Genomic DNA, 27,907 nt, shown 5'->3' with positions numbered 1-27,907 from the left:
CCTGCAGAACCACTCCTTTATTGGGGGTGTCTTGCTTATTGCCTATAATTTTCACCTGTTGTCTATTCCATTTGCACAACAGCATGTGTATTGTCAATCAGTGTTGCTTCCTAAGTGGACAGTTTGATGTCACAGAAGTGTGATTGACTTGGAGTTACATTGTGTTGTTTAAGTGTTCCCTTTATTTTTTTGAGCAGTATATATAATATATATATATATTGAATTTGGCCTTTACTGCTATAGCCCATATAAACTCATTGAATGACACATTCATAAATGGCAAAACATACCTGTAAACAAATACATCATAAGGAATAAGGTTTGGAAGCATCTGTGCATTTTCACTTTTCATGTATAGGCCTATACCGTTAATTTAAGCTTTTAAATGTTCATGATTTGTGTGCTTTTAATCTTAGTTCTGGATATAAAACTCATAGGTTTACAAAGGCAGCCTAATTCAGATCTTTTGTGAATTAGGCTGCCTGTGTGAACGTAGCCTATGAGACACACCTTCCAAATGACATTTTTCTTTCTCTTGAAGAGAATGTTCTGACAACCTGACTGAACATCATTCAAGGCATGCTACCTCATGCCCTTATTCAACCTGATGACTTGAGAGAGACCAACAGGTACCCTCCCTCTTTAAGATAATTAGCTAGGCAATCAATTAGTCATTGTACACCTGTGTTTTCCTAAATTGAACTACCCTTCCACTCCACACACTCTGTCAATGAGGCCAGTGTGTATGCATGGACTTCTAATCAAAACAATGTTTATGAAATGACCATCATGTGAAATGATAATGAAACATGCATCAGCCCTGGTTAAAAATCAATGCAAACAGGTAATGTGGGGATATTCGCAGGTAAGAAACAAGCCATTGTCTATATAGTTGACGGTCAAAACTGGTTTCATTTTAATAGTTGTAGGCCTTAGGCCTAGTATTTCCTTATATATTAATTGTCAGAAATACAGGCACGATGCACACAGAGAGCCAGTAGCATGGCTCATCTCTTCATTGTTGATGGTTTGCCAACAAGAAAACAAAAGCGAGGCGGCAGAGTTGGGGGCTCGCTCACTTTTAATGAAGAGATAAGTTAAGCGGAAAGATATTGGACCTGACAGATCTGTAATCAACAGATTACTTATACAGGACCGTATTACACAATGGAGAAGAGGAGAGCAGGGAAAGAGAAAAAAGGGGACCACCCGCCCTTCTTTCTCTCTTTCCCTCTCTCTATCCATAGTTCAGCTGTTAAAGCACCAACCAGTACAATCAACAATCACTGAGTGACCATTCAATGCCACTCTCTCCAGCTCCAAGCTCCCCATCAACACAGTTTCCCTGTATGGAATGCTCTTGTCATCACTCAGAGAGAAACTGTAAAACCATCATGGCTCCAAAGATGAATCTGGGCTGATCTGCCAAACTGCGGTTTAGGAGAAGCTCAACAATCGAATGCAGTAAGTTACTGTACTTTCTATTTGTGTTTCCTAGCCTGGGAATCGAGTCTGTTTTTGCTTTAGCCAACTCCTCTCTGTGTTCATTCATTGCCATGAAGAGTTGGCTACAGAACTCTTAAAGTCTAGGTCCTTTTGGGGGAAGGGACGGGTTGAGATGCATATGAAAAATAGTCAATCAGATTGTGACCAATACTGTCATTCATTCATGTTCATACATTATTGCGGAGCATTATTTAAGTCAACCCAAGTGACAACCAAAATGTAACCATAAGTTGTTAAAGCACCAACCAGTACAATCAACAATCACTGGGTGACCATTCCGTTTTGTCTTCTAAATATTTGATTGTGTATATTTTTGGCACCACTTATGTTAATGACTCAAAGATGGAGGTGTGGAGTCAAAGGATTATATGGATAAAAATGGCTGTGTTGTTATTATTATAGGTCATGCTATGCCTCCTTTCCCTATTTCTCCGTAAAGCTGGTAAAAGAAGCCCCATTTACAAAAGGGCATGTTGTGACAACACATGTTGTCTGGCATCTTCTTGTTGACACAACAGATATATTTTGTACTGTTTGTATTTACTTGATCTGTCTTAGCAAGAAAAGGCTGGGTGGTTCTTAGATCTGTTTGTAGTCTTGCCAAATCATATGGCATCTCAACACAGTTTCCCTGTATGGAATGTTATTTTCATGACTCAGAGAGAAACTGTACAGCCGTCAATCGTGGCTCCAAAGATGAATCTGGGCTGATCTGTTAAACTGTGGTTAAGGAGTAGCTCACCAATCAAATGTAAGTTACTGTTTGTGTTTCCTAGCCTGGTAATATAGTCTGTTTTGTTCTTCAGTCAACTCCTCTTTGTGGCTACAGAACATAGTCTTGCACCAGGCTATGTGTTGTCTACACCTTTGGGTGAAGGGACGGGTTGAGATGCATGTAAAAGACTATAGTGAATCGGATTGGTGTGTATGACCAGCCTCACTCATATTCACACAGTACACTATTGTGGACCATTATTTAGATCAACTTAAGTGACGACAAAACTGTAACCATAATATTTTGTCACTTATGTTAATGCCTCCAAAGGTGTGGAGTCAACAAAGGATTATATGGGTTTAGAGCGAACAAAGCCTGTCGGTAATGGAAAGAGCAGTGATGACGTAGACAGATGGTGACTTGATTGACGTGGTCATGGTTTCAGAGATTGACTGGAGGAGTTGTCTAAAATTATTTTGGGTATTTTTCCTGTTCTTAAAAGTAGACAACATTCCCTTTTCATGGAATTGGGTCAGAAAATGGATGTCATTGTGCTTCTATAAACCAATGAATATGTTAGGGTAATGAACAGGAATTCAATGTTCCAAAATATTTGCTATCCAGCCCTCTAAATGCCATTAAGAAATTCCCATAAAGTACTGTACTGTTGAATGACTCGTCTTCTTTATTGAACGTCTTCCTCGCAACATAAGATTACTGAATTTCCAAGAAAATTGGCAAAGTATCGGAATGTAACATAACAAAGGATGACTTTCATTCTGTCCTGTAGATCTGTCAGTCATTTATTGTCACTTGTCCTTCATAGTTGTACTATAGTGTGGTGGTAAGGGCTCTCTCTACTCTCCCCTTGTCAGGTGAGAACCTTGATGACTCTACTACCTGTGGATGAGGATGCGGTCTACACTCTCTCTCTGTGGAGGAGAAGGGGAGGGCAGGGGCCTGAAAGCCCGGGTAGGCAGGATGAAGAGACTGCTGTGCCTTCGACACACCCACCGTGTGGACGTCCTGACGGACATGGAGCCGGGGCTCTGGCTGAGGCGCTTCCAGCTGCTGGACGCAGAGGTCACTGAGGTGAGTTGGTGGAAAGGTGATGTTTGCTCTTTCGTTATAGCTAAGGGCCAAAGAGAGTGGAGTGGGTTGCATTGAGTGTCAATGCGTAGAGGATTAAAGGTCTGTCTGACTCAGTATTGTGTAATGTATTAATTTAGGAGGTTAGATTTGGTGGCATGGCGTTTCCCCCTTCCAGTTAGGTAAAAGAGTTGCTTGAGTCTCAATGTGTAGAGGCTGAAGGGTTTTGTCTGACTGATACCTTATTTAGTTATTGTGCATACACATTTGAGCAGTCAGTTAGCTTGGTAGCTCCATTAAAACCAAATAAATTTCAGGTATTAGACCTACAGGGACTTGGCAAGTGAAACCAGTGAGCGGGAGCTTCCTGAATATGACAAACACTTTTCTTGTGTCAGAATATCCAGTTGTTGCCTTACTTTTGGAAGCTTCCTCTTACCAGAATTGATTTATAAGAGCCTGACATCTCCAGTGACGTCAGTTGCAGAGCTAGGGTTGAGATTTATAGGGGCCAGCTTTACTGTCTAGGTTACTGCGTAAATGGTAAGAGGGAGGGGTCATCAGTGTGCTGTATAACAACTGTCATGTACCTCAGTGTGAGGTGGTTTTACGTCAGAGCAGATGTGGTTCTCATGTAGGCTGCTGCTTTTGTTTCCTTTTTCTTCAGTAGTTTGGGTTGTTGAACACAGTAGCTATTTTGACACTGAGGAGGAAGGAAGTCCACCAGGAAGTGTGTCTGTCACTTCTGAAGCGTGCTGGTTTTAACATGCCTCTTCTGATAAGGGCTATAATTTGGACAGGACCCACAGTTGTAATCCGTATTTCATACCAACAAAAATATTGTTCCAAAAAGACAGTTTACTCATGTTATCGATTATACAAAATCGAGATGAATTTGTTTTGAAGTCATCTAATTGGACAATTGTTGTGAATTCAGTGTGTCTCATTAACGTTAATTATTCACCCTGCCCCCTCGGCTACCCTCTTTCATTCTCTTTGTGCCTCTGGACTGGCAGAGTGTGGCATTAGATGGTCATGGTTCAGATATTCAGAGGAGAGAGGGGGAAAAAAACTCATTAAGCAACAGTTACCCATTCTCCCCTTTTGAAACCCACAGTTTGCTAATGAGGGGGGTTTATAATAGAAACCGCCATTGATCAAACGCCATCTGCTGAGCTAGAGATGGTTGACACTTTATCATTGGGGCGGTCAAGGCGCTTTCTCATTGGGACAATTTAGGGATAAAAGTAGATTAGACTACAGTGACAATTGTATAATCAGATATGAGTACTGAAAGGTTGGGAGGTCGATCCCTGGCCGAGTCATACCAAAGGCTGTAAAAACGGGACCCGATGCGTCTCGAGTGGTACTCAGAATTAAGGAGATATGTTGGGGGTAAGGCCCTGCGATAGACTAGTGTCCTGTCCAGGGGGGTACTTGTACATTAAGCTGCCTCGCGCTACAGAAACAGGAGATAGGATCCTGCTATATGAGCTGTTCTTTCTGGCTCGCACAAGCCAAGGCTAGAAGAACATTGGGACTATAGACCTACTGATCAGCTCAACAGAAACCCTACATGTTTCTCTTCACCAAATTATAAATATGGTCTGCTTCTACATCATTTTGGAACTTTCAGCCAGCCAGTAGAAAAGGACAGCAACAGGTGACACTGGCTTGGAACACTCAATAGGAACAAAACAGACTAGTTTTCTGTGGAATTTCCAACCATGCCATACCTCTTACAGACACCATGGGTTGAGAGCAGTCCTGAGAACTGTCCCGACTGGATTTTAGAATAGTGGCAGTAAGGTATGAAGGAGATACCAGGAGCAGTCACCTGAGAAGCACATTACAGGCACATGGTTCTTGCCTGAAGAATTTTCTCAGACTTGTGATGGTTTAAGAATTCCCAAAACACTAACAGCAAAAAGCTCATAGTGCCTCCAGTTTTTTTTTTAACATACTGTACCTAGAGAATAGAAAGAGGATTAATGCATTTAAGGAAAAATGCAAATGTTCCCTTTATGGCTATAGTAGGCCTACAGTAATCAGACATCATCTATACCTACTAAGATGGTGCAAATGTTTGTTTATTACATTGTTTTAAATTATTTTAATTTGCCCAAATAATCTGAAAAAAATACTACAAGTGTGAAAGTTGTGACTGACATGGCCTGTTACCGTCTGTTTGTGACACTGCTATCACCAAATATGTTGACGTAAAAGCGCGTGGTATCGAGATTCCCGCCCTGCCCTCACCTGCTAGTACAGTCTCTGCTCTCGCGCTCAGGTGCAATCAGTCACTGCGACTTGCATAGAAACCGGCTGTCGCACAGCTCATAGCGAAGCTCACACAGACAGCCTAGCCGCTACACAGCCTATCGACTTTGAAGCCTGCTTAGAAGTATATTCATCTATTAATGTCGTTTGAGTTGCTACAGTATATAAAATATACTCTATATTATACGCAATTCAGAATTGTTCTTTTGGTCGGATCAGCGACATCCCAGGTAATTTGCGGAACTAGGCTACTGGCTGTGCCATCCAATACTTATTTCGGTCACTCACGGATTACTTCATTGGAATATCAGTACCTACCAGCAGCAAAACAGAAGAAATGGCTCCCTAAACTACTGGAAACTTTACCTTCGTTCATCAACTAAAACGATTGGGAAATATGGGGAAATGGCGTTTGTCAATGGTATTAGTCTTACCTTTATTCATTGCTTACTGTACTTTTGAAATGTCTCTGTTATTTTAGGTTACTTGGTCTACTTTTGTCGCATGCAATCAATTAATTACACAGCCTTTTATCCTGTGAGATTTTACTATTTAAAAAATGAATAGCCTAAAATAATGAAACCTCCTTAATTTATCAAATAATTAATACATTTACTGACAAAGCAAAGAATCAAAAGTATTATTATAGGGCCATATTGTGATTATTATTATTTTTTTCTCCTGCTAATAGTATTTTGTTTTCCATATAGTGTAATCACAACTTTAACTCAGTATTGTCTTCAAGATTTCATATTTAGGTTTTTGTCATTTTTTAAATTATTTTGAAGGTGCTTGAAGGTGCTTTTGTGTGTATGTGTTCACACACCAGACAGGGACAAAACATTGAGGTAGCCTATTGGTCCAGACCAGTGTACCATGGAGAGTTATCAACAAAACTTGCATGTCTGTCATATGGAGGACACAGATATGGAGGGCACAGTAAATAGTGGCCCTTGTTCTTGTTCCCTCTGCAGCCAGCCAGACTCAATTAGGTGTTGTATAATGACAACAGAACACTCATTTGGAGCCTGTCAATGTTCTTTACGACAGACTATGGATATCGACAGGCTTTTAGTGGCTGTGAATAGCATCAACCAGAGACGGATATAGAGAGAGTTTGGACGTTGCCGTCTATATGACTCAGTTCCAATATGTCTGACCGGGTGGAAACTTCCTTGTTTCCTCATCCTCTATTTATGGCTTGATTCTCCATTGTGTGTCAGTGGGATACTAGCTAGAATCTTCACCCTAGAAGTTATTATATGGAATTCATGGGCTCTCTCCAGGGACTGGGAACTGCTAGATGTTACTGAAATGTGTTACTCCGATTTTGTTACCGATGTGAACAGAAGACCGAGATACTGAGAGGTACTGTAGTGCTCTCCAGTGCATGGGTAGGCAGGCCCCATGGATACAGTGAGTTCTGCTTTGTCTAAAAGCTACAGGTCTGGGTAGGGTCTTCTGTCTGTCTACCCACCCAGTCGGGTCAAAGTCTAGGGACTACAGAGCTGGTAGCGCCACACCCTACCCACTCTACACTCTGCCCTATCAGTGAAACTGAAACCTGATCCTCTGGTTACATGGTGAGGGTATAACCTCTGTCTAGTCTATACGATGTTGGGCTAATATGGGCTATGTGGGCCTCTTTCTGTATGTCAGGAAGTGTCTGGCTGTGTCTCAAATGGCACCCAATTCACTATTTAGTACACTACTTTTGCAATTGTATTTATTTGACCATTTAATAGCGCAATTGAACAACACATGGATGCAATGCATTTAAAAAACGTTGAGGAGAACTTAAATGTATTTCCATTGTGGTTCTCTTTGATGGATATTGAATATTATCTTTACTTTGCTCTGGATGATGGAATGGGAGTTGATGTAGTATAGCTTGAGTGGAGGGAGCAATGATGTTGCACATGTCTTGCTAAAAACGTTCCACATTTTAGACATGGAGGTCTATAACTAGCAATTATACATTTCAAAATGTATAATGTGCTCCTATACCAGTCAGATGGGATATAATCATACATTATAGTAAATTCATCTGTTACCAAAAACATGTCTAGCTGAAAACATGCCACATGTTGACATTTAGGTCCCTAACATTGTGAATGTATAATATCTATTTAATGACGTCACATACCTGTTGCTGTACAGGCATGCAGTCTAATAGCAGGCGCCTCTGCAGCATTTACATTTGCATAGATGGATGTCTAGCTAAAAACATGCCACACCTTTTACATTTGGTCCCTTTACATTGTGAGATGTGCAATCAATGTTTAAAAAATTCTCATACCAGCTGCTAGACAGACTAATTGATGCCTCTGCAGTGCCTGCATAGATTGAACTGATAATTCTATGTTGTTTGAAAGCAGCATCTGTGGAACGCTGCTATTGACGTAGCTGTGCTTAACCTTCTCACTTAAACTGCTCATTGCCTGAATGCTTTGAATGTGAACATCTCTACATGTGACTTGTGGTGTTTGTCACAGAGCATGAGGAAAATGTAGGCCACTTCACTGCAGTTGAAGTTGAACGTCTATGTGAATTTAGTGGGACCGTCAAACTATTTTGATTAATTCTGTGTGTTATGGCACTTTTGGCTAATTGGTCAACAACCCTTAATGTGCAATTACTATTCTATTCTATTGAAGTCTCACCTCCACTCCCTTTGTCTCCCACCAGGACCCAGTGCAGGAGTGGGGGGAGGAGGTGGAAGAGGGGGCTGTGTTCGGCATAACGCTATGTAGGGAGCCTGTGCTCCCCAGCCCCTCCACCCAGGACCCCTCAGAGCCTCTCACTATGTCCCCGTCGACTCCATCGGCTTTCAACTTCATCCAGTACCACACAGTGAAGGTAAAAGCACTTTGAGAGAATGAATGATCAGAGAGAGATGTTGAAAGACTGGGGATAGACAAAGGACAAGAGAGGCGGAGAAAGGGAAAGATGTAGGGAGAGGGAGACGAGCACTTTGCGACAACTGCTAATGTAAAAAGTTCATTATGAATGAAGTGGATTTGTATTTGATTGAAGGTGCGTCGGTTGAAAGCGGGGACCCTGGAGCGCCTGGTAACCCACCTGCTGGACTCAGAACACCAGGAATCTGACTATGTCAGAGTTTTTCTGTCCACCTACAGAACCTTCACCACCACCAACACACTCATAGAACTGCTCTTCCAGAGGTGAGACACAGAATAGGATTTCATGGTGGTTGTTGTTTTTTGTTGTTATTCAGAGCAACATACGTTTAACCCAAATGTAATTCAGTATGTGGCACTGTGCTGTTGGTGAGATGGTTACAGAGATCATCTGATGATATGATAATGTGTTTAGCAGACACTTACTGTTAAGATACAAAAACGCATGCATTTAAAAGGTAAGTGGGAAAAGTCATTGAAAACAGTTGACTAAAGACATCTTGTAAAGTAAACCCTTGAGTCTGGCCTGGAGTCCTTGGCCTAGATAGGACCCATACAAAATGACCTGAAATCTTATCAGACTAATAACCTCTGACTAATCTCCGAGGCTGCACTTTGGTTGCACCTCTTTCAACAATATTTGGAAGGCATCTGGCATGATGCAGGACTACCAGTCTAATGTTGTAAGTCTTTCCTAGTTTGAATAATTCAGTTTCACCCCATACATATTTGTGTGATGTTGTGGGAGGCGACAGTCACTCAGTTATGAGTTTGCCTAACCGGTTCCTAATTACCTACCACATGACGGGTCTAACAAGAATGTCTAAAGACTCCTTTTTAAAAATGCTGCCTCATAGGTTATTCATAATATTTTATGTAAAATAAATAACAAATAAAACTGAAGTTTTCCAGATATCGTAGTTGGAGGATTCCTGCATCTCCTGCTTATTCCCTCACGATATCCAGGAATTCTCTAAATGGGATTTCTGGAAAATCTGGGAACCTCATTCTGTGATAACATTGTATTGAACTTTTCTGAGCTATCGACTAGTAAGACCCTTTACCAGTTCAGTAGTTAGCATTAAACTCCAGTAAAAGGCTATCTGCTTTGACCTATGACATTTAGAACCCTAGAGATAATGATTAATTGGTTGTTAAGCTGTCATCCTCATTTCTGCAGCGCTGGTAGCAACAGGCTTCCTTATGAAACTGACGTCACCATATGCTAGCCCCAGGGCACATGGATTGTAATCGACAGCAATGGGCTTTCCACCGAAGGTCAGGTCTCTGTAGTTTATATGTTAGTAAAGGGCTACTCTTGCTTGTCAGATTCATGGTGTGGGAGGAGAGTAGCAGAGGGCCAACTATTTATTTGACAAAGACCATGTTGGTCAAAACATTGCTTTGTACCTCTAAATCCCTTGTAGGAGCAGTAACCATTGAGCAAACATTCAGGTTTTTTCTAAGTACTGCATGTCTCTATTTCCATAGGGATGATATGATTGCCAACCTGGACAACACAGTCTGCCCAAGGAGGTATGAGGAACTTCACTCTCTCAACTACTTCTACAATGTCTTCTTACCATAAAACACCCTTGATATTAATTCCCCCCCCCCCCCCCCCCAGCACCCTGGTGCCCCTGATCAGAACCTGGCTAGAGGAACACAGGGAGGACTTCAGGGAACCCCCTCGGCACCCCTCCCTGAGGCTACTCTGTTTCCACCTCCGCCACCGCCTCGCCTTCCGTCGCCTGGCACAAACAGCTGAGACGCTGCTCAAAAAGCTCCAGGAAGAAGGTTGGTAGCATTCAGTAAGGCAAACTGTAGAAAAAGGTTTTTCAACAGAAATCAAACTCTGGCTTTATATTGGACAAATGTAGGTAGTACCTTGCTGTTTCAAGTTTTTATCCTTGCCCCTTTCTTTCACAAGCAAAAAACTGCATCCTACCTCACCAGTAGAAGTCTTACAAGTTGTGATTTTTGCTTATTTTTTTTGCTTATTTTCTTCCTAGATCGCATTAGTCTGCATCAGTCTGCACCAATAGGCAATAGTGATTGTCAGCAGAAAGAGGAGGGATCAGGAGAGGAAGTACCGAAGGAGGCGACTGGAGACTTTATGGACTTCCCTGTCATAGACGTGGCAGAGCAGCTGACACGATTGGACGCTGTAAGTTTTAATCATCTTTATGACCCAACCCTTTCTGTTCAATCACTCCGCATGAATGACAAAGCTTACAAAGTGTATTTCCCTCCTTCCTATAGGACCTCTTCATCAAGGTTGTCCCGTTCCAGTGCCTGGGCTGTGTCTGGTCTCAGCGGGACAAGAAGGAGAGCCGCAACGTGGCGCCCACCGTCCGCGCCACCATCGCCCAGTTCAACGCTGTCACCAACCGGGTCATCACCTCCCTGCTGTGCTCCTCGTCAACGTCTCCGATCTCTGTCTCCTCCTCAACCCCGAGTCCATCTATGGCCCCTAGCTCCCCTCTCCTCCCCCACACCAGCCCCACCCTCAGGGCCAGGGTGATAGAGTGGTGGATCTCCATAGCACAGGTCAGCAAGCCCAGATGGTATACTTAGAACATATATTTATCTACATTTTGAGATCTTTAGAGACATGTTTAGCTCTAAAAAAATATGTAGATATTTAGGAAAGCAACAGGAAAACTGTTTCTTAAGTGGCTAAATGTAGGCATTGTGTTCGGTCCTGTCCTCTGTAGGAGTGCAGAACGCTGAAGAACTTCTCCTCTCTGAGAGCCATCCTGTCAGCCCTGCAGTCCAACGCTGTGTACCGCCTCAAGAAGACCTGGGCTGCCGTCAACAGGTGAGATATGCAGAGGCACGGTAGCAGGTTTACATTTTGTCAGCCAGTGATTCTGAGGGTAAGTTTTCAGACCCAGATTTACTCTACTTCTGAACTGAAAACCACTTGGATATTCTTCTTTGAGGGGAAAGCAACCCTGAATATGGTGGCTGAGATGCATACTGCACATTTCTGAAAACGGACAATAATTTTATTTTAGGGATTGTATGGCCTGTTTCGACCAGCTGTGTGAGACTTTCCCAGATGAGAACTGTGTTCTGACCAGCAGAGAGATCCTGGTGGAGGTAAGAACCACAGAATAGAACCCAAGTATGGTAGTGGTTAGAGCGTTGGGCCAGTTACCGAAAGGTCGCTGGATCGAATCCCCGAGCTGACAAGGTACAAAGAAATCTGTCGTTCTGAACATGGCAGTTAATCCACTGTTCCCCGGTAGGCCGTCATTGTAAATAAGAATTTGTTGTTAACTGACTTGCCTAGTTAAATAAAGGTTCAATTAAAAAAAATAAACACAGGATGGCACCACAACCGTAGAGTTCTAGTTCAACAGTAAGAACACCACTTAAAAATACATTTTCCACCTGAGTAGCAACATTTACTGTTCTGTTCCATAAGCATTTTTTTTCATTTACATTTTAGTAATTTAGCAGATGCCCTTATCCGGAGCAATTAGGGTTAAGTGCCATCCTCAAGGGCATATTGACAGATTTTTCACTTAGTCAGCTCAGGGATGCGAACCAGCGACCTTCCAGTTATTGGCCCAAAGCTCTTAACTGCTAGGCTACTTTCCGCCTACTAAAAGACTGATATGGGTGTTAATACAGTATAATGATAGGGTTGTTATCATATCGGAAGTGTACACTTCAGCACAAAAGAGCCATTGTACTTTATACTTTGGCTACACAATCAAATAGGGTCAGTCATATCCGATATCACTGTCTATCATATTATATTCACTTTTACTTGTTGGCTTTGTAAACTGCCCACATCTAAAGGTGGCGTAGTCAATATGACTGCCAGTTTGAGGCTGGGTACATTGAGTCACACCGCTTTGACTGAACCCACACACGCCTCCGGGCGTGGTGTGTGTTGATTCCAGTGGAGGCTGGTGAGGGGAGGATGGCTCATAATGGATGGAATGGAGTTAATGGAATGGTATTAAGCACATGGAAAACCAGGTGTTTGATAAAATTCCATTAATTCCGTTCCAGCCATTACTATGAGCCCGTCCTCCCATTTAAAGTGCCACCACTGGCTGATTGTCTAAAGAAGGGTGTTTGCTTGCGTTTTATACGTGATTCAATCTCAGCCTTATCATGACGGGGGACAACCAATCAGACACCACACCCAATAATAACAAGAACTAAGTAGTTATTAATTAACTTAACTATGTACTGCACTCACTGTACAAGGAAGTATTATAGAACAGCTATTTGGCTTGCTATGATTGCCCCACCCATCTCATATCAAACTCCATGTACTTGTTTAAGCCCAAAACAAGTAGATGCAGGTAGTGTGACTGAATAATGCACGCTATTTCAAGCACTCTCATGTGTAGGAACCTTTAGAAGACTTTATTGATTCTTGGCTAATGGATGGCAATTGAATGATTTTCCGTGCCCATTTTAAACCAAGCCTAATGTGACTTGTTTTTGCTGTTCTTTAGGATGGCAGCCAGCCGGATGACAACGCCACCCCCAAGTCACCCCAGCTGTGCCCCATGTCTAAACAGATGGTAAGACTACTTTCTGCCTGTGCTTTAGATGTTCTAACATGATCTGTACTAAAATTGTATAACTTATGTCTGAGCACCTACAGTATATTGTATGAACAGCTAGCATGCTGATAATATTCAGTTACTGTCCACAACAATCGTGCGAATCCATTAAAATCTGCCGACATTATGTGGCTTCCTTATTCTTTGACTTTGGACCACAGAGCACGAGATACATGGAGAAGACTAAAATAATACTGTTAGCTCAGCAAACAAATCTCTTCCTAATGCTTTAGAGCGAAAAGTGGAAGTGAGGTAGGAATACCCCTTAATGGTCCTGACCCGTCCTAGTTTCGACTTCTCCGAAACAAGTTACATGCAGCCTCTGTCTGTGATACTGGATGCTTCCCGAATGGCACCCTATTTTCTATATAGTGCAATACTTTCTGGTCAAAAGTAGCGCACTATTTAGGGAATAGGGTGCCATTTGGGTCACACCGTGATTCCCTAATATAGATCTCTCTCCGTTCCAACCTTCCTCCTTTTAATTTCCGTCCTCTCGTCCAGTGGAAACTCTTAGTCAGCTGAAATCACAACACTTGTCTTTTGCTCACTTTAATGACACTTGAATTTTTGTTGTACAAAGTTAACTTAACTTAGACCCTTTTTAGTCATTTGTGGATCATCATCAGGTCAATGTTATAAAGGTTAGGTGATAATGATTTTGTCTATGCTTTCTGTGTAAACACAATCGCTGTGAACTGTTTTATGACGTACCATCCCATTGTCCTTCACACAATATAAATTGTTTACATTGGTTAGAACATGTCCCAATGACTCCTTATTTAGTGCACTTCTTTTGACCAAGGCTCTGGTGAAAATGAGTGCACTAGGCAGGAATAGGGTGCCATTTGGGACGCGTGTATAATCTAGGATAGGCTGCTGTATGACGTAGTGTCTTATCGTCCCTCAAACAGAGCCCTACCAGTGGTGTAGTCCCCTACCTGGGCACCTACCTGACAGTCCTCACCATGCTGGATACTGCACTCACAGACACAGTAGAGGTGAGATCACAATTCTAATATCTAACCCAATGTATTCAATACGAGTGTGGCCTTCCTAGACCTTTTGGTGGTCAGAACATCCCAACTTTTCACTCCTATTTATATGACCCACTTTCCTTGTCTATTATTTGTCTGCATTTACAATGGTCTGATATGAGCTCATTTCAATCCTATTTGTATCCCAATTCACAGGGTGGCCTCATTAACTTTGAGAAACGTAGACGGGTAAGTGTCACCCCCTAGTGGTTTTTAAAAGAAATGCAACCAATCTCAGTAACCATACAGTACTGTGTGAGTGGGCTGTATCATGACATTCTCACCCTCCCTCCCTCTATCAGGAGTTTGAGATCCTGTCTCAGATCGGCCAGCTGCAGGCGTTCTGCTCCTGCTACAGCCTCCCGGTAGACCAGACCATCTCAGCCTGGCTGCAGAACCACACCATGCTCAATGACCAGGAGAGTTATGAGCTGTCCCGCGCTCTGGAGCATCCGGTCGACCCTTGTCCAAACTCGCCCTCTTCCTGGAGCCAGCGCCTGCTCAACAAGAAGCTCGCCTCGTAAGTCTGACCTTCCTATGGCCAGAATGTCAAGAATCCTTTCTGACATAATGTATTATTTACCCTGTGCCACTGTCTACCCAAATACAATACTCCACTGTGTTGTAGCAAGGGTGGGTACCAGTCTTTTTCTAGCTAACATTCCACTCCTGTCATCTCTTTGTCTTTGGCCAATGACAGGAGTATATTTAGTGATTTAATGGGCATCCTAATAAATACAGAATGCACACCTGTCATTGGCCAAAGACAATATATGTTAGGAATATACTTAATCTATTGAGGGAAAAGAAGTAGCAAGAGTCCTGCAGGTATTCCCAAACAGCAGCAGGTGCTCTTGGAGGGGAATAGTCATTGAAAAGCTAAAGGAAAACTTATATCCACAAATGGTTGTTAAGCGGTGTTAAAAAAATCTAAGTCCAGGCACTCGTGTGGGTTTGAAAGTTAAAAAGCCTTTGTGTGGGCTACAGCATTATTAAAACACACCAGCGCGTCTTGGCTAATGCCTTCATCAGGGTGTCTGTCTATACCTCATCTCTATTGAACATGTGAGTGTTTGAGGTATTTGTGAGCACTTTAATGAACTCTTTACGTTTTCATGTGTGTGTAGGTTGCTGTCGGGCACTGATGTCTCCAGCAGAAGGACCCATTCAGACCAGCTCAGTGTGTCATCATCAGGCTCCAGTGGTTCTGAGATGGAGGATCTGTCCTCACCACAGCCCTCTCCTCTCAGCGTCAAACTCAAGGTAGATAACCATGTCAAGGATTCAATCAGATCTGGGTTCAAATATTTGATTTCTTTCAAATATGTTTTTGCGTTTTGATTGAGCCTACCTGGAGAGCCATTTGGGTGGGGTTTGCACTTTGGGGAGTGTTCTATTGGTTCCAATGTTCCAGGCAAGCTCAAAGCACAGCTAAAGTCTGTTTGAATCCAGGTCTGAAGTTATATGTTGACCTTGTTTATGTATAACAGTTATTAGCCAGTTAGCATGGAGCATTTATTATGCCTCCTCTCTCCCAGTCTCTGTCAGGCTCACTCCACAACGTGTCTGAAGGCCTCTCCTCCAACACCTCCCCCACTCCCTCCAACGCCTCCTGCAGCTCCTCCCAGCCCGACCTCTCTTACTCCTCTACGGCCATGAGCCCTGACTGCTCTTCCTCCTCCTCCTCCTGTTGCTCCTCCTCCTCTCCTCCGTGCTCTAAACCCGTCTATAACAAGCAGGTAGCTGACTCCTGCATCGTGAGGGTCAGCGTGGAGTGCGGCAACAACGGCAACGTCTATAAGAGCATTCTGGTGAGTGAACTCTAACAAATACTCCCTTAAAGTGCGCCAATGTAGATCTCTCTCTTTACTGGTTAGGGATGATAGTTGATTTTCTAGATTGTAATAATAATAATTGGGGTTTCCACCTCATAAGAGTGTACACATCAAGCAGCTTATATGTCCAGTGTGTTCTACTAACCTTGTCTCTCTGTTCCTCTTGTCCAGCTGACCAGTCAGGACCACAGTCCCCAGGTGATCCAGAGGGCCCTGGACAAACACAACCTGGAGAACATGAGCTGTACAGACTTCAGCCTCACACAGCTGCTGTCCCAGGACAAAGGTGAGCTCAGAGTAGGAAAGAAGCTTACTCTCCCTTGTCTCCTTTCTTCCTCTGCACTTTTAAACTACATTTTGCATTGCGTTCCCCTCGGTTGTTGATCAGTACAGATAAAGGAGAGGAGACAAGGAAAAGAAGCCACCATAGACTATTGAGATACACATTTGGGGTGTATGACACTCAATATAATCCCCATACAACCCATACTGATCAATATGTTCCCTTTCTCTCCCACCAGAACTCCAGATCCCTGACAAGGCCAACGTGTTCTACGCCATGGCCACCTCGGCCAACTACGACTTTGTCCTCCGCCAGCGCTGGAGGAGCCACAGCAGACGCCTGGGCGCTTCTTCTAGCCCCGGGGCCCAGGCCAGGGGACGCCACGCCAAGTAGACGGCACCACAGCTCCACCTCCTAGTCTGGAGGGAGAACTACAGCAAAAGAAAAGGGTGGAAATGGAATTGTGCCCCACTGGAACCATGGTGTATTCACTGTATATGTGGACAGTAACTGAGCTAGCTGCTGATGCTTGGTAGAAATGCACATTTAAGCCTTTCATTGGCCACAGCCTGAGAACTTGCATTGTGAACACCATTATGAAGCTTCTGCACCAGGATGTGGTTGACTCATCATTGGAAAGGAGATTATTTTGATACTCATGGATTCAAGGATGGGACTAGATGCATTCCAGGAGGTTCCATATTGAAGGATTGAAAACCAAGAGAGATATGCCAAGAGGTGCCGTTTTGAGGGGATAAGTATGTGGAGGTGTGTACTCAGAGATTGAAACTGAACAGGTGAATTGAAGTGACGCAAGCAGACATTATGTGGCCTTATAACCACTTCGGTGGATTTAAGCCATATGGATGTCAATGGAAGACATGAGAAATCAACCACAACCATTTTTTATTTTCTACACAAGACTAACACCAGCTAATGTCAACAAATATACTATGGCACTTTAGAATGTTGACCAGTGTATCTAACCAACACTCCAAATGCACTGCACGTCATTAATTTAGCTCCGAACAGCTAAGACTATTATCAACACAAGTGACTATGCATCTACTTATTTGTAAAGAAAAGGAACCTGGAGGAAGGAAATCTTCCCTTCTACTCTAAATAGGTGTGTTATCTTCCAACAGAAAGGGCATGCATGTCATTTACCCTGGGTCGTTGGAAGTGTCCAACATGATTGAGTGGGGTGTGTAGGTCTCACATGATGCAGTCTGTATGGGCTGAGGGGATGACCATTCACATGGTCCACACCCCTTGGTGCACGGTCCTAACATTTCAGAAAGTGAGGAAGGAAAGGTGCGTTTAAGTATTGGAGCAGGGTGTGTGCTATAGGCTTTTGATATATTTACACAGACCGAGACAGAAATTAATAACAGTAGATATGATAGTGTTATTAGCAATATGTATATAGACCAGATCGTTTCAGTAATTATTCTCAATGCTATGTTGCGTTTCATCTTTGAGCGAGGGGATTTTTTTAATTTTTTACAAATTATAACGTGATGTTATTTGTAATTTGAGTGATTTGTTCAATGGAGGGAGGGGCAGTGCCTGGTAAATGTACAGTATGTTTAATGTCTTAACTATAATGGGAAGATGGCACTTTAAGTCTCTTATCAGACAGTTATTTTGAATGTCAAATGAAGGATATAAACAGTGTACAGAACATTAAGGACTCTTTCCAAGACTGACCAGGTGAAAGATATGATCCCTGATGTCACCTGTTAAATCCACTTCAATCAATATAGATGAAGGGGAGGAGACAGGTTAAAGGATTTTTAAGCCTTGAGACGTGTATGTGTGCCATTCAGAGGGTGAATGGCAAGATACGAGATTGAAATGCCTTTGAACAGGATATGGTAGTAGATGCCAGGCACACCTGTTTGAGTATGTCAAGAACTGTTACGCTGCTGGGTTTTTCACGCTCAACAGTTTCCTGTGTGTATCAAGAATGGTCCACCAACCAACTTGACATAACTGTGGGAAGCATTGGAGTCAACATGGGCCAGCATCCCTGTGGAAGGCTATCGACACCTTGTAGAGTCCATGTGCCGATGTATTGAGGCTGTTCTGAGGGGAAAAAAAGAGGTCGCAACTCAATATTAGGAAGGTGTACGTGACCACAGGCTTTCTGAAGAAATGTGGAGGAGGGAGAGGGTTTCCCCCAAACAATGTCTGATAATACCCCCCCCCCCCCCCCCCCCGTGGTTAAAACAGGCCCATTTGATTTCAGTGGGGACATAACTACATGAGAATGGCTATTGAATGTGGAAAGACACAGAATGTGATGGTGTTATTTATGGTGAATTCATTAACCAGTGTGAGGGCAGTGGGTGGTTGGTAAATGTGGGTATTGCTGATAGTGTTGTGAAGTGTAGAACTGTTTACAAGTCAGATGGGGAGACAACAGAGAACAAGCATGAATTGACCTTTTGTGCTGCTTAAGATTTAGCTGAAACTCCTATCAGTGTTTTATTCACAGAGCCATTTGTCGTGTGTGTACTTTACTAAACTTGTGAGGACCCGAAGTCCTTACTAGAATAGTAAACCAACAAAACTTCAGAGAAATGATGACATTTGGCCGGTCCTCACTTATAAAAGGCTATATTAGGGTTAAGGTTTGGGGTTAGGGAAAACAGGATTTTGAATGGGAATCATTGTTGGTCCTCACAAGTATAGTAAGACATAGTTGGGTGTTTTAATTCAAGCACTTTTCTTTCAATGTAATTTTGTTTTAAACTATGGGATATTAATTAATAAAGATTAATATACTCAACTCATGTTGACTTTGCATTATATCTTACGCACTAGTCACCTAGTCCATGCTATTTATCACCTAGTCCATGCAAAAAATATAGCTTTATTTTACATGATAGTTGTGATAGGGTAGGAACATCAGTTTTGGTCAGTCTTTCCCCTGGGACTATAAATAGGGAGGGACCGGTTAAAAAGTAAACAAAAAAAAGCATCCCTTAGACCTATGCAGGTGAGCATTTTTGTACCTATAGTTTCAAGAGACTGTGTGGTGTCGTTGTTATGCTGTGTTGAGAACCATTTGGAGAGCCATGCTGTTTGAAGAAATGTTTTGGGTGTGGTAAGGTAATTGCACTGTGTGTTTACTTCGATTGTTAGTGTTTGAGTCTGTCAGACTATTGCATTATTTATTGCTTTCAGTTAAAATACATTACTGTCACTGCAGTAGTATCTTTGTTTTGAAGTTTATTCTGTTTTATAGAGATGTGATATTGAACCTGTCCTCTAAGCGTTGAATAAATAATGTATGACATTTCATTTGGGTTATGCTCTTTCTCGCCACATGGTGGCATTAGTCAAACTATGAAACCGATAGAGCCGGCCGGGGTCAAGTATTATTTGACAAAGGTCCAAATGGATATTGAAAAGTATCGCTGTAGTAAAACACCCACCCCTCGCAAACCATGCCATCCAAAAACGTTTACACCCCTTTTGTTGGCAATTCTACACAGTTGTCCATGTCTTATGTATGTTCATATGATACTAGGGGTCGAAGCCCGACTGAGTTCGCCTACATTTTTTATTTATTTTTAGTCTTGAATCGCGGTCCGTATTGCCCCCCGTTCTGGGTCCGGTTCCGGCCAGCGGTCCGCTTGATGAGTAGGGAGGGGTGATCGGCAGACCAGTCTCCTATCTGCTGACTCCAGTCTGTATTTCAACCACTAGTGGGCAGAAGAGCTTGAAGAGACAAAGAACAATGAAGAGAATGTAAGACTGTTCCAAATCCATTTCAACACCACTGGAATGTACATACACTGAGTTCATAAAACATTAAGAACCCCAGAACAGCCTCAGTTAATTGGGGCATGGACTCTACAAGGTGTTGAAAGCAATGTCAAGTTTGCTGGATGTCCTTTGGGTGGTGGACCATTCTTAAAACAGACGGGAAACTGTTGAGTGTGAAATCCATCAGCGTTGCAGTTCTTGACACTTACCAGTGCGCCTGGCACCTGCTACCATACCCTGTTCAAAGGCACGTCGATCTTTTGTCTTGCGCATTCTCTCTCTGAATGACACACACACAATCAATTTCTCAACTGTCTCGAGGCTTAAAAATCCTTCTTTAACCTGTATCCTCCCCTTCATCTACACTGATTTGACATTAACACTATTGACATCAATAAGGGAACTTAGCTTTCACCTGGTCAGTCTGTCATGGAAAGAGCAGGTGCTCTTAATGTTTTGTACACATTATGAAACTGTAAATCTTGAAATGTTCACCGTTCACCGCCTTATCGTTGTGCTGCCTAAACAAACATCAACAGACAGGCACACCACAACCCCATGAGGGAATGTGGAGTGCACTGTGATCTAACCACTTTGTTCAGCACTGGCTGTTCTTTTTAATTGTACCAGAGAGGACAGACTGAAACAGGGCGAGTCTGGATTTAACTCATGTTTTCTAAAATGGCCTACGGCAAGCATAGCCTTAACATTAAAATGACCAATACATGTGAAAGTGATATTGTCCTACTACATCATCCTTCCTGTTGCTGTCCCCTAATCTTTTGAATGGGTTTGATGATTATATAAAATTCAGGAAAAATCTGTAATTTAATAAAACACGTGTCTGGATGAATTTTATGAAGTTTTGCCACCGAAGTCTATTGCGCAACGTTTTTGCACATTGAATACAATTCAAAAACCATACAAAAGTTAAAAAACGACAAGGCTATTAACTCGAAAAACGATGCGTCTCTTTCACACCGTATTCAAAAAGAAGCCAAAAGACTAGTCAGTCAATTGACGTCAATATTCCATAATTGAAATCATAACACATCCTCAACGATAAGCTGAAGGCCATGGGGGAAGGAGAAAGAACGACATCCGTCTCAGCCACTGGTTAGGATACCAAACAGAGGTCAGAGGTCAAAGTGCCAGATGCTCATGTGAGCCCTTTATAGATAGAAATATACCCAATGACAGTCCGCCAGGGCCGAGACATCACACACCTCTTCTAAGTATCCACCCCAAATAAGGAAATAAGGTCCTCCCTTCCTCCTTGTGACCGCTGTCTGGCGAACCCAGCATTCCAAAGGTTGTGACCCTGTCTAGCACATTCCTTGTGTGGGGGAGGGGGTGGTCCTTCTCGGTGGTGGTCGATGTTGTTGTGGTCTTCACGGGTCCTCATTACCATGAACCAGGCCTCCAGTTTAACCTCTGACCTCTCATCGGGTGTGTGGATGTAAAACATGGGTTTAGGTTAGCTAGGGTTAGGGTTGTTTATGGATGTAAAACATGGGTTTAGGTCTGGTTTAAGGTTAGGGTTGAGTATTGATGTAAAACATGGGTTTAGGTCAGGTTTAAGGTTAGGGTTGTGTATGGATCTAAAACATGGGTTTAGGTCAGGTTTAGGGTTAGGGTTGTGTATGGATGTAAAACATGGGTTTAGGTCAGGTTTAAGGTTAGGGTTGTGTATGGATGTAAAACATGGGTTTAAGTCAGGTTTAGGGTTAGGGTTGTGTATGGATGTAAAACATGGGTTTAGGTTAGGTTTAGGGTTGTGTATGGAAGTAAAACATGGGTTTAGGCCAGGTTTAGGTTTAGGGTTGCAGATGAGTGTGAAAAACATTTTGCATGCTGTTTGAATTTGAAGTTGTAAAAAGAAATATGTAATTGAATTCACGTTTTGGTGTGTTGACGGTAGGGAGGCAGTATGTGTGCAGTTTGTGAGGGTGAGTGTGTGGGTTTACGCAACCCTGACGCAATGTACTTCCCTCTTTACTGTAAACACTTGCCTCACACTCACCCTAGGCACATTGGCGCCCACTTAAAACAGACTTTGACCTCTTGTGTCTTCTCCCCCCTCTAATCTCTCTCTGTCCTCATCTAACATTTCCCCTATCCCTCTCTAACCTTTCCCCTATCCCTCTCTAACCTTTCCCCTATTCCTCTCTCTATCCCTCTCTAACCTTTCCCATATTCCTCTCTCTATCCCTCTCTAACCTTTCCTCTATCCCTCTCTAACCTTTCCTCTATCCCTCTCTAACCTTCTCTAACCTTTCCCCTATTCCTCTCTCTATCCCTCTCTAACCTTTCCCTTATTCCTCTCTCTATCCCTCTCTAACCTTTCCCCTATTCCTCTCTCTATCCCTCTCTAACCTTTCCCCTATTCCTCTCTAACCTTTCCTCTATCCCTCTCTAACCTTTCCTCTATCCCTCTCTAACCTTTCCCCTATTCCTCTCTCTATCCCTCTCTAACCTTTCCCCTATTCCTCTCTCTATCCCTCTCTAACCTTTCCCCTATTCCTCTCTCTATCCCTCTCTAACCTTTCCCCTATTCCTCTCTCTATCCCTCTCTAACCTTTCCCCTATTCCTCTCTCTATCCCTCTCTAACCTTTCCCCTATTCCTCTCTCTATCCCTCTCTAACCTTTCCCCTATTCCTCTCTCTATCCCTCTCTAACCTTTCCCCTATTCCTCTCTCTATCCCTCTCTAACCTTTCCCCTATTCCTCTCTCTATCCCTCTCTAACCTTTCCCCTATTCCTCTCTCTATCCCTCTCTAACCTTTCCCCTATTCCTCTCTAACCTTTCCCCTATCCCTCTCTAACCTTTCCCCTATTCCTCTCTCTATCCCTCTCTAACCCTTCCACTATCCCTCTCTAACCTTTCCACTATCCCTCTCTAACCTTTCCCCTATTCCTCTCTCTATCCCTCTCTAACCTTTCTCCTATTCCTCTCTCTATCCCTCTCTAACCTTTCCACTATCCCCCACTCCCCTTCTCCCTTCATCTTTCTTTATTTTTTTTTTAAATGTAAATGTAAATGTAAATCTTTCTATTTAAACTAGGTGTGTGGGCTTATGAACAGTCTGAGTAGTAGGCAGGTATTCAAGCTTGTTTGGGTAAGAATTGGAAACAAGTTAAAATGGCACTGGAAGGTAATTGATAGGATAATATTCTGTATGTGGTTTGTATTTGTGTTGTGCTTTTGTATTGTGTATTTCTGTGAGGTTTGAACGTGTGTGTGTGTGTGTTAGAGTTTGTGGGTCATATGTAGCCCACTTTATTCTATGGAGAGTGTAACTTTACATTACTTCCTGTGGATCGGTGTGAAGCTGCCCTACTGACACTGAGCCACTGACTACCTGTGGATCGGTGTGAAGCTGCCCTACTGACACTGAGCCACTGACTACCTGGGCCTTTGTAGGAGTAGTTCTGTTCCGTCTGATTGTGTGGGAGTCTGTGTGTGTTTATGTAGCCTACGTTAAACCTCCCAGTGTGTCATTTTACAGATCAGTATCAGGCTGCCCCACTGACTGACTTTGAGTGTGTGTATGGTCGTGAGTGTGTATGTGTGCATCAGTAACAAAAAATAGGTGGGTAAACGCTCAAGGCCATTTGCGGCTTTTCATGGTGAATAAAGCCACCGTCCTTATGTTTTCATAGCAATTTTCCACGATAGGTGGGTAAACGGTGACGGTCAATACAAAAGGTGTGTAAGCGGCATATACGTGCTTTTACCCTCCACTACACAACTGGTGTGTAATCTGTGTATGTAACCTCCTTTATCCTTCCCACTGTGTAACTTTACCTTACTACCTGTATGTGGATCAGTGTCAGGCTGCCCCACTGACATAATGACTAACTGGCCTCCTTCTCGCTCCACGTGAACATGCCTGCTCTAACCCAGTTAGGCTGCTTCCATTACAGGGAGAGAGAGAGAGTGTGTGTCCATCACACACACGCGCCTGCCTCTATTTCCGTCCATAGAGACAGACCGACAGCTGTGGTCTAGAGTTGTGCGTCACCTATTCCAGCCAGTTGGACCCTAACACACTGATCAGGACTGCGTCCCAAATGGCACCCTATTCCCAATATAGTGCACTTCTTTTTTACCAGGGCCAATGTCAAAAGTAGACCAAACATTAGGAACACTTTTCTAATATTGAATTGCACCCCCTTTTGCCCTCAAAACAGTCTAAATTCGTCGAGACGTACTCTGCAAGGTGCCAAAAGCGTTCCACAGGGATGCTGGCCCATGTTGAATCCAGTGCTTCCCACATTTGTGTCAAGTTGGCTGGATGTCCTTTGACTGCTGGATTATTCTTGATACACACAGGAAACTGTTGTGCGTGAAAAACCCAGCAGCGTTGCAGTTGTTGAAACAAACCGGTGCGCCTGGCACCTACTACCATACCCCGTTCAAAGACACTTAAATATTTTGTCTTGCCCATTGACCCTCTGAATGGCACACATACACAATCCATGTCTCAATTGTCTCAAGGGTTAAAAATCCTTCTTTAACCTGTCTCCTCCCCTTCATCTACACTGATTGAAGTGTATTTAACAAGTGACATCAATAAGGGATCATCGCCTTCACCTGGTCAGTCTACAGTGCATTTGTAAAGTATTCAGACCAATTTAATTTCTCTACATTTTGTTACGTTACCGGCCTTATTCTAAAATGTATAACATGTTTTTTTCCCCTCATCAATCTACGCACAGTACCTCATAATGACAAAGGAAAGGTTTTTAGAAATGTTTGCACATTTATTACAAGTAAAAAAAAATCAGACCTTTTACTTATTTTGTTGAAGCAGCTTTGGCAGCGATTACAGCCTCAAGTCTTCTTGGGTATGACACTACAAGCAAGGCTGTAACGTAACAAAATGTGGAAAAAGGGAAGGATTCTGAATGCACTGTATGTCATGGAAAGAGCAGGTGTCCTAAATGTTTTGTATACTCAGTGTATAGGGAATAGAGTGCTATTTGGGACGCTGACCTTTATTTAAAGTAGACCTGTATTTATAATGTCTCTAATTTATTCAACCATGACTGAAAACTCAGGAGCAGTCTTAATCAGAGATCAGTATATGTGCATGCGTGTGTGTGTGTGTGTGTGTTTCTGTCTATGTGTCTGTCCATGCGTGTCTGTAGGCCTGTGTGTGTGAGTGGGTGGTGTGTTTACCTGTGTGTCCCTTTCATGTACATCTGTGTATGCCTGGGTGCATGTGTGGCTGGATACATATGTGACTGGATACTTGTCTGGCTGGATACATGTGTGGCTGGATACATGTGTCTGCTGCTGCTGATGGTGTATGTGCTTGTTTAGTTGCATGATGCAGGTATGGGGCAAGAGCAATACGCCTGTTATGTCCCGTAACAGCAGGTGGTTGGGGGCTGTGGGTGTGTCTTTTCATGACGTGTGTGTGTGTGTGTGTGTGTGTGTGTGTGTGTGTGTGTGTGTGTGGTGTGTGTGTGTGTGTGTGTGTGTGTGTGTGTGTGTGTGTGTGTGTGTGTGTGTGTGTGTGTGTGTGTGTAACAGCCAGATGGAGTAAAAGGCTGAGACTAATCTAAACAGCTAATCTGGTTATAGGCCCACCATGGTGTCCATCACTGACTGTCAACACGCTGGTTACTACTTCAACACATAAGCTACTGCTGGCTATTAAGTTGACTTGTACTGTGCATACAAATATAGTCCATCACTGACTGTGTACAGGCTGGCTACTACTTAACCATGGAATATACTGTGTACTGCTGGCTAATAGGTTGAGACTTATATTGTACATACAAATGTACTGTAGGCCTACTTAGGCTTATAGAGAATTCAGCGAACATCATGGATTCCATCACTGACTGTCAACACGCTGGCTGGTTACTACCAGGGCCGGATTACTGAAAGGCCAAGCAGGGTTTTTTGTTGACGGTTGGGGGCCACCCAGATAGCATATGAACACGTCATAAGCAATGGCAAAATGTGTAGAATTGCAGGAAATTAGCTTAAAACGGCAACATTTTCTCTCCGCCTCATGACAAAATGTGTAGAATAGCATTATACAACTGCAATTTTCTCACTCTGCCCAATGGCAAAATGTGTTGAAATGCAGGAAGTTTTGGGAGTTGGGGGGCCCTCTGGAGGTAGATGCCCCGGGGCCCCACATACGTTAGTCCGGCCCTGGTTACTACTAGTACTTCAACACATAAGACATAAGCTTCTGCTGGCTAATAGGCTGATTTATACTGAAGGCCTACATGTACTTAGGCTTTTGGAGATAACATTGCATAACCTCATGGAGTCCATCACTGTCAACAGGCTAACACTACTTAGACACATGACTATTAGCACACACTTACACTTACTGGGCTTACTGTAGGTTGCTGTTGGCTAATAGATGGAGCCAAATCAAATTTTATTGGCCGCTTACACATGTTTTTCAGATGTTATCACCAGTGCAGCGAAATGCTTATGTTTCTAGCTCCAACAGTGAAGTAATACCAAACAATACAATACACACAAATTCAAAAAATCGAAATGAAGAAATATCAGAATGAGCAATATCAGAGTCCAGAATATATGATGGTGTGTATATACTGCATGGACAGTATATGAATAGAAAATGTGTGTACAGCATTAGTTATATAGGATGAGCCTTCACTAGAATACAGTATAAAAATCAGTTGGTAAACCAGTGGGTAAACCTTATTAAAGTGACCAGTGTTTAACGACTGCAGTGCCTTCAGAAAGTATTCACACTCTTTGACTTTTTCCACATTTTGTTGTGTTACAAGTGGGATTAAAATGGATTTAATTTACGTTTTTCGTCAACGATTTACACAAAATACTCTGTCAAAGTCGAAGTAAAATCTAACATTTGTAAAATAAAAGATGAAAAATAAAACACTGATATACTGTATCTTGGTTAGACAAGTATTCAACCCCCTGAGTCAATACATGTTAGAATCACCTTTGGCAGCGATTACAGCTGTGAGTCTTTCTGGGTAAGTCTCTACGAGCTTTACACACCTGGATTGTTTAACATTTGCCCATTGATTATTTTCAGAATTCTTCAAGCTCTGTCAAAGAGGTTATTGGTCATTGCTAGACACCCATTTTCAGGTCTTGCCATAGATTTTCATTGAAGATTTAAGTCAAACTATAACTCGGCCACTCAGGAACATTCACTGTCTTCTTGGTAAGCAACTCCAGTCAAGATTTGGTCTTGTGTTATAGGCTATTGTCCTGCTGTAAGGTGAATTCTTCTCCCAGTGTCTGGTGGAAAGCAGACTGATCCAGGTTTTTGCCTGTGCTTACCTCCATTCTGTAAAATATGTTATCCAGAAAAACTCCTCAGTCCTTAATGATTACAAGCATACTCATAACATGATGCAGCCAACACTATGCTTGAAACTGCAGTACATCACCAAAATTATGTGGACGCCTCGTCAAATTAGTGGATTCGGCTATTTCAGCCACTCCCGTTGCTGACAGGTGTATAAAATCAAGCACACAGCCATGCAATCTCCAAAGACAAACATTGGCAGTAGAATGGCCTTACTGAAGCGCTCAGTAAATTTCAGTGTGGCACCGCCATAGGATGCCACCTTTTCCAACAAGTCATTTCGTCACATTTCTGCCCTGCTAGAGCTGCCCCGGTGTAATGGTTTTTCTTAGAGAAGTAGAGGAGTCAGGCGCAGGACACAGGGATCAATGTAAACAAACGTGTTTACTTGAAAAATTCAATAAATCTTCTCATAGAAAAAAATACATATCGCGGAGAAACACCTCCAACCACACAAAACAGGAAACAATCACCGACAAGACAAACAGGAAATGCAGAGCTTTAAATAATGAAAATAATTAGGGAAAAT

The 27,907-nt window shown here is 42.7% G+C and overlaps 1 protein-coding gene across 2 annotated transcripts; it reads left to right on the top strand.

Moving 5' to 3' along the window:
* Positions 1-397: 397 nt before the first annotated feature.
* Positions 398-19,568, top strand: LOC106564574 (ral guanine nucleotide dissociation stimulator-like 1). Of its 2 annotated transcripts, XM_045691106.2 has the most exons (18): positions 398-1,464; positions 3,097-3,313; positions 8,279-8,449; positions 8,627-8,775; positions 10,003-10,047; positions 10,139-10,308; positions 10,524-10,678; positions 10,774-11,061; positions 11,229-11,332; positions 11,532-11,616; positions 12,996-13,064; positions 14,021-14,107; positions 14,300-14,332; positions 14,446-14,663; positions 15,271-15,406; positions 15,682-15,954; positions 16,150-16,264; positions 16,500-19,568. In XM_045691106.2, the coding sequence occupies exons 2-18, from the start codon at positions 3,128-3,130 to the stop codon at positions 16,652-16,654; spliced, it is 2,439 nt and encodes an 812-aa protein (XP_045547062.2). In that variant the 5' UTR covers positions 398-1,464; positions 3,097-3,127; the 3' UTR covers positions 16,655-19,568. The 2 variants fall into 2 exon arrangements, with proteins under 2 accessions (XP_045547062.2, XP_045547065.2); XM_045691109.2 differs by lacking the exons at positions 398-1,464; positions 3,097-3,313 and adding an exon at positions 5,603-6,011.
* Positions 19,569-27,907: the final 8,339 nt, after the last annotated feature.

This window comes from Salmo salar, chromosome 12, assembly GCF_965601325.2.
Source record: "Salmo salar chromosome 12, fSalSal1, whole genome shotgun sequence".
Taxonomy (NCBI): domain Eukaryota; kingdom Metazoa; phylum Chordata; class Actinopteri; order Salmoniformes; family Salmonidae; genus Salmo; species Salmo salar.
This window is presented reverse-complemented; position numbering and strand designations above follow the sequence as displayed.

Excerpts from the sequence above, each read along its gene's own strand:
- LOC106564574 (XM_045691106.2), top strand. The coding sequence starts at position 3,128 with ATGAGGATGCGGTCTACACTCTCTCTCTGTGGAGGAGAAGGGGAGGGC. Across the intron at positions 13,065-14,020 it reads GCCCCATGTCTAAACAGATG|AGCCCTACCAGTGGTGTAGT; the intron begins GTAAGACTACTT and ends TCCCTCAAACAG. Across the intron at positions 14,108-14,299 it reads CACTCACAGACACAGTAGAG|GGTGGCCTCATTAACTTTGA; the intron begins GTGAGATCACAA and ends CCCAATTCACAG.